Source organism: Pocillopora damicornis, chromosome 8 (genome assembly GCF_964200805.1).
Source record: "Pocillopora damicornis chromosome 8, jaPocDami1.2, whole genome shotgun sequence".
In the NCBI taxonomy this organism is placed as follows: Eukaryota; Metazoa; Cnidaria; class Anthozoa; order Scleractinia; family Pocilloporidae; genus Pocillopora; species Pocillopora damicornis.
Window position 1 is genome coordinate 16,457,390 of NC_142677.1, and position 7,312 is coordinate 16,464,701.

At 37.7% G+C, this 7,312-nt stretch overlaps 1 protein-coding gene and 1 pseudogene across 1 annotated transcript; one reads left to right on the forward strand and one right to left on the reverse strand.

The window, feature by feature from the left end:
* Positions 1 to 306: 306 nt before the first annotated feature.
* LOC149041636 (uncharacterized) lies at positions 307 to 898 on the forward strand (annotated as a pseudogene).
* An 813-nt stretch (positions 899 to 1,711) lies between these two features.
* LOC113678826 (calcipressin-1) lies at positions 1,712 to 6,023 on the reverse strand. Its single transcript, XM_027195739.2, has 3 exons — positions 5,511 to 6,023; positions 3,517 to 3,696; positions 1,712 to 2,897 (listed from the first exon to the last, which is right to left on the reverse strand). The coding sequence occupies exons 1-3, from the start codon at positions 5,646 to 5,648 to the stop codon at positions 2,559 to 2,561; spliced, it is 657 nt and encodes a 218-aa protein (XP_027051540.2). The 5' UTR covers positions 5,649 to 6,023; the 3' UTR covers positions 1,712 to 2,558.
* Positions 6,024 to 7,312: the final 1,289 nt, after the last annotated feature.

A 7,312-nucleotide genomic window follows, 5' to 3' on the forward strand; every position in this document is an offset into this window, starting at 1 on the left:
TTTTATACAACTGTTGTTGCTTATCTTACACCTAACAGAAGACATCTCCTAAAAGTAAAAAAAAACTCATTACGCTGACCAAAACTGAACCGTGACCAATGTTATTTAGTTTCTTCTATCATCTGACAGTGAACTTACTTAAAATGAACTTACTCAAAATCCATTATCATCTAAAATGCGGGTCGCGGGTTTTTACTGTACTTTATTTACACTTTTTTTACCATTTTTTACTTTAAGGTACAAGAGCTTGGCCTCCAAAGGGCGTACATGGACAATGATTCCGTTTACAAGTACATCAGGAAGCTAATGGCCCTCCCGTTCCTCCCGTATCCGGAAATCCAACCGATGTTCGACCTACTCGAAGAGCAGGCCCAAACCGACCAGCTGGGGAGACTTGTCCAGTACATTCGTCGACAGTGGATTGAGAGTGAAGTATTCACCCCAAGAAACTGGTGCGTGTACAAGGAGCCCGTCCGCACAAATAACGACCTGGAAGGCTGGCATAACGCCCTCAATCGCAGAGCTGGAGGACAATGCGGTTTGCCCTTATACCTTTTAATAGAGTTACTTGATCGGGAGGCAAACTCACAGCTATTACATTTAGGCTGGTCTCTGACAACAAACTGAAACGAATTCAACGACGTACAACAAGAAACATTCAGGCAAAACTATTCGCAAGTTGGGAGAAGTATGAGAACAACGAGAAAACCGCTGCTCAACTACTCAGGACGTGCTCGCGTTTGAATGGACCAGCGCGCTCTAACTGATCATGAACGAACTGAACTAGCGTGAAGTAAGCTGAGAATAAGAAGGTTTTGTAAATAGGTTTTGACTAAAGCATTTTTTTGAATCAGAAGGTTTTGTAAATAAGTTTTGCATTGAAAATATTTTGTGAATCAGAAGGTTTTGTAAATAGGTTTTGACTAAAACATTTTTTTGAATCAGAAGGTTTTAGTAAATAAGTTTTGCATTGAAAATATTTTGTGAATCAGAGGGTTTTGTAAATAGGTTTTCCACTAAAATATTTTGCATTTGTAAATATTTATAAAAGTACGTATTGTAATATTAAAATTCTGACCCAAGTATCAGCAAGCAACCTTTTTACTAAGCTATTACTAAGTTATTATTAGATATTTGGCGTTGGCGAAGTGACCAGTAGGACGTTGGCCAAGCGACTCATCGCGTTGGCGAAGCAAACAAGGACGTTGGCGAACGTGACGTTGGCGAAATCACTCGTTGGCGAAATCACCGCAATTCGTCTGTCCTCCTATAGATCACAAGTAAGAACCACACAAAGCGCGTACGTAATTCAGCTAACTACATTCAATCAAAGTGAACAAATCTCGCTGTTGTTTTCATCGCTGTGCTGACCGCCTCTTATTCGATATGCACAGAAGCTTGTGAGGCACTTTAGATAGCTTGGGGTAGCTATGTATTATCATTTTGGTTATACGATCGGTCTTGGATAGAGGAGGACCCGACTAACACTCGATGGCTTCAACTTAGGTCTAGTAACGTTCACCTTCCTCATCACGCAACGGCTTTAGCCTAAGTCACGCATAACTCTGTCGTCACGAAACACCTTTACACGATCAACCCGAGAGTCTTTCAGCTAGTAGAGCGCAGACCATTATGCCAGCCTTCCCTGCAATTAAAAATCAATCCTTGCGCATTCACTGACAACTCAATTTCCCAAGGAACAGTCCATCTATTTGTTTGATTCATTTATTACTGTTTGATGCTTAGCTGCATGATCACAAAAAATTTAATCAAATAAAGTACCGGTAATGATCACAAACAGATCACATTCTATATACCATTGGTATACATTTTTACCAGGTATCAGAAAGGATAACAGGCTTATTTTAAGAAAATTTTCAGAGGCACTCAAAATCTGAGATGCAAAAATATGGCAAAACGTCTTGAACCATCCAACCTAGACTATTCTTCAGTGAAAGACAACTAGGAATCCAAGAAAAATTACTTAACTTAATGCAATACTTCTGATGCCTTTCAATTAGCAGCCACTTATCAAAAAAGTCACTCAGAGTCTTGGATCATTACCATAACTATCATAACCATAATTATCAGCAGCTGCTTGATAACAATAATTAGCTACTCATTTTGGCTTGAGGTTTAAAGAAGTAAACTGAACCCATTAAGGAGTTGCAAAAAAAATGCAAAAGATGCAAGTTAAATGACCCACAAGACTTTTTGTGCTTACTGTTTTTAAATAAGTTATCTCTTCTCAACTAATCAACATGATTGACTGAAGTCTCTATAAATACGGTAATAAAATTTTAAACTAATTTATTTTCTTGTTCATCACCTTCACCTTGTGCTCAAGTCAGAACTTTTCACAAATGAAAAGATGTATCTCTACCAATACGGCATTACTTGTCAGTATGTTTTCTGAACTGAAATAAAGTTAATACTACACCTTAGTTTGCATGTTTCAGGTGAAAGAGAATGGTCACTTAGATCACAATGATAAAAACAAAGAAGCTGTATAAGTACTCTTAATATGTTTTAAAATATAAACCCCTCCTTTATATTCTTTACAATTTTCTTTCTGGTCTTCTTGTTTGCACAACTTCCCTTGGCAATGCTTTCAGTGGGTGGAACTTGCTTCCTTCATCATTCATACCATCTTGGACATCTCCTTCATCACACAGGTGTACCACAATGCTGGGTGCATCTTCAACAGACTTGTGTAGCTGGCAAGGTTGTGAAGTGTCTAAAGTGGCTACGGCAGCCAGCAGATCATAGTTGATCACTGGGTGAGACTCGAGAGTCTGTTCCCAGCCAACTGGAGGTGATGCAGGAGGGGAAATCAGGAACTGCTTTGTTTGAGGTGGAGGTTTAAGATTAGAGTTGTTGTTGAGGGAGGACTGTCTCTGCAAAATAATACACAATATCTAAATGATCAAAACTATCTGATGAATCAACTTCACAAAAGTGTGTTAGAAAATGATTTTAATGCTGGATTAGTTTGTTATACTTTCTTTTCTTGTTATCAAGGCCATAGAAAATGAAATTCTCTTGTGAAAGAAGTCATTCATACCACTAATCCTTCCCACACCATCTTCTCTCAAAAATGCTTATGTGATTATTGCAATTTAATCAGCACAGGTCTATACTTGTGAATCGATCTCCCTCCATCCCAAGGAGGAAATTGGAGAAGTAAAAACGTATTCAGAGTCTACTGTAGGGTGTTAACAAATCATAGGTTGATTCAGTCTATGAACCATATTCTTCCTAGTGGATGAACAAAAATTAAGATCTGATCCTCAAAGATGAATGAGTTGATGACATTGCTGTAAAAGAAGCCTGAATTCAAACCAATGCCTCCCAAATACCAATTAATCACTACTACCAAAGGAGCTTTGAGGTCACACATCTGCAATATCTTCTGGAAAGATCATCTGTGGGGATCAGTATTTTATTTCCAATTGTTCATAAAATATGGTAAGGAAGGGCTGCATGTCCATCACTCTTTGATGTGTAAATAGTCACCTGAACAAGGAAGATGCCAAGTTCATAGCCCAGAAAATGCTGCCCATGCAGGTATTTCTTAGCTTCTTTTGCGTACTCTTCATTGGCAAATGTAACCCTTGCTCTATGAAAAGTCTTTAAGTAGATGAAGCTTCTGTCACTTTCACTTCCATAAGGTGAGAACAACTTTTCAAACACTTCCTGCAAAGAAGAAATGCCAAGTGCTAGTTCTAATAGGCACTAAATAGGACCTGTCAAATTCTGTAGAGTAATAATTACATCAAGAAAAAGTAATGAAAGACTATTTACACACAGAAAAGTGAATTTGACATTGCCTTCTAAAGAGAAACCCTGTTGAGCAAAAAATGCATAACAATACCAGATTTTACACAGGGCAAACTCCACTTTCAGCTAAGCTCAGGCATAAATCAACATAAGAAGTTGTTGTATTTGAGTTAGAAATACTGGTGTATGGATGTTTCTATAACTTCAATGTAAAGAGAAAAAGATTACAGTGGCTTGCTGTTTCCTTGAAGGCACCACATGAACAAGCCATCTGAGCCGCAAACATTTAGAAAAAAATTTTTCACAGGTACATTTGCTGACAATTCACCAATTTAATGACTTGAATGATGGTATGACTGTGGGCTTAAATTTAATTAAGACATAGAAATTTGCATACAGTTCTCTAAATACTTGCTCATTTTCTCTGATGAAAAGTTGTTGGTGTGGTTAAACACAAAGTATATCATATAATACTCCATGTTTTTACCTCTAATAACATTCTCTTTTTCTTTTTCAGATTTTACAAGTCTACATTGACAAAGCCAACTTTCTAAAGGCATTGCGCATTAAGCCTTGAAAAATGGTTTGAATGACATAGATCTAATAAGTAAAAGGCCTTGAAAGCAGCTGTTTTCTGCCAGTAACTGGGGTGCAAATAAGAAATATTAGGAAGCCAGGATAACCTGGACCTCAAGTCATTTCATTATTAGATTACAAAGCCAAGACTGAGAACTATTTGCTTAAAATGTCCCAAGCATTCCAAAAAGTTTGTACCAACCTTAATGCAAATTCTAAAAGTGGAATCCATTCACACATCTAATTCCCCTTAAAACTGGGAAATGGATGCTACACAAATTTCTTTGATTGTATTTCAATACTTGTACCATTTGAGATCAGAAATTATGGTACAAGGAGGTGAAAGTAGGTGGTTGAAGATGACAGACTCACAGAGGATTTTAGTCGTCTACATAATGACTCTTAATGACAGTTCTGGAAACCCCTGTTATGATGAGGATTTGGGGTCTTTCCCAAGGTCACAACTCCAAAAAAAATTCCTCTAATCTCATGTAGATTGTTATATTCATTTGTTGCTCAGAGTTAGAGAGGCGTGATGTACACCCTGCTCTGTCCCCCCTAATTTCTATGCTTGTAAATAACCAACCTGTCCCTTTTCCTCATGCAAAGCATGACTTGCTGGAACAGAACTTAACATGAAGAATTTTCTGATCAAATTTGTTTTCTTGAAAGTGACAGTCACTAATTATCTCATGTCCGTTCATCATCATTAATATTAGTCTCAATTTTTTCTTAACTCTCCAAAATTTTTGAACTCTGGTGAACTCGAACGATGGATTTTACGTAATTCTCTTCAACAATCGATCGGTTCATTAACAAACGAAATCTTTCTAGTTTTCATAAGCTTATTAATAGACAATGCAAAACATTCCCCACCTCAACTAAAAAAATCGACCAAGCTTACAATCATTTTTTGCAATCTAAATATGTTTTGTGTATGATTTAGGATTCCCAACCAAACAGGGCTAAAAAGGCTGCTAAAAAGAGAGAAGTGAGCTTGATGACAACTATTCCCTTGAATACCACAGTTGTTTTGGTCCCAAGAACATTGTATTTCGACGAAATGGACCAGTTTTAAAACAAAACGCTAAGATAGCGAGCTCTAATAATTCACAGCTAAACACAGAGCTTACGATATCTCTCTTTTAACACACCTTTGTTTCTTGATCCTCAAAAACATCGTTTGGTAGATTAGTTACAGAAATACTCCATGTTTGCTGCTCTTCGCCGTACTCGCCGTCAGTGATGTCCATTGGACTCGATATCTCGACGCTTTCAATGTGCGGCTTCATTATGAAGAAAGGAAAATCACTTTGGGTAATGACGAAGTGTTAACTCATACGCAGTATGAGCTAATTTACCAAGTTTTCAATGTAAAATGAAGTTGACAGGGGTTTTCTACGTCATATATAGCTGCCGTTTACAGGTACGTCTAAAGAAACTATGCACGCAAGGCCTACTGGGATTGTAAAGTGTTTTATCGCGATTTTACAGGAAACGCGAAGTAAAGTAGTTAGCATTTGACGTCATGGTACAAACAAATCGTAATTAATTACTAAATTTCATGATTTGAAATCCAAAGTAAACTTGTTACGAAATAAAAAAAATAACCTGATTATCGAGTAGAAGTTACCCTTCAGACGTAAACCTATATTCCTTAATTTCGCAAATTTGAAGAAGCTGGTCTCTCTACTAAATAAGGCGAAAAAATTGAGATTGCGAAATTTATATTCCCTCAGGCGACAGCCAATGTCATCCTTATTATGAAATATATGCACCCTTTTATTTTTTAATTCAAGGATTGGTTTTGCATTTTATAGCTAAATGGAAAATATTGTTGTTTTTGTTTGGGTTGTCGCAATCGTAACGAAAACTGAGACAATCTGGATGATCTACGGTATCATATAGAAACCAGGCTAAATATTTAACAACGAGAAATCCAGAGGTGTAAAAATAAGCACATTAACGACAGGGTTACAAAATCGGTAAACTACGTTCCGGTCCTCGTCAGCTTCTCAGTGCCGTGAACGTCGAGGGAGCTATGCAATGTTCGTTCAAAACTTGACGTTGATAATACGGAGGACTTAAAATAATCGCATAAACCAAAGGAAATAAGGACTGCTGAAGGACCAAGAATATCAATGAAAGATTGCAAATAACGGACGTGAAAGCCTCAGGCTGCGTGTTCTTCATGATGGTCAGAAGTGTGACGCAACTAATGAACATAAATAGCACCTATCCAAATTCGGGTCATGACAACGTGGATTTACGCAAAGATTTCTTATGATTACTGGTCACCTGGATCAGGACAAGCTTGCCAGAGGATTCCTGATTACTTCAGCTCTCATTGGAGCCGGATTTGACAACGTGAAACGAAAGATCTTATCTTTAAATGAGTATTTTTAGCTGGATCATGTTAGGGGTTTTTGTCTCTCCTCCTCTCTAATCTCTCGCCCAGCTACACACTCCCACACGTGCCAAAAAGCATTGAAATACCAAAATGTAACATGGAGACAAAAACGCAGCAAGAGTTAACCCTGCTATCGCCTTTGGTAATAAATGAGCTTGTTCCCATACCTCAGCGCGAGAGTCTAGAAGCTTTGTACCTTTTAATCACTGATTTGATTCACGTCTCTAATTCTGGTCGGCGGGTTCAGATGAATTCAGTGCAGGCATAGTTTTGGGCATTATTTTACGGTCAGAGCTGCGGGCACAATGTCGGCATGACTAAACTTTTTTTAAAAATCCACTTGATGTTACAGTTCAACACGAGATAAATTCTGTAGCCTGAGTAATGTCAACAATTAGCCTGCTTTTATCGTTTGCCGACTAGAAATTTTGATTTAGTAAATTGTTTTTCTTAGTAATGTTTACCTTTTGGTGGTAGGAATAAGTAAGGGGCGGGGGAGATTGGGGAGAGAGCTTTTCTTTTGAAGTTGTAAATTGAGGTTTATGA

Coding starts and splice junctions, on each gene's coding strand:
- LOC113678826 (XM_027195739.2), bottom strand. CDS start 5,648: ATGAAGCCGCACATTGAAAGCGTCGAGATATCGAGTCCAATGGACATC. Junction 3,697..5,510: donor TTGAGGATCAAGAAACAAAG/GTGTGTTAAAAG, acceptor TCTTCTTTGCAG/GAAGTGTTTGAAAAGTTGTT. Junction 2,898..3,516: donor TTGGCATCTTCCTTGTTCAG/GTGACTATTTAC, acceptor ATTATTTTGCAG/AGACAGTCCTCCCTCAACAA.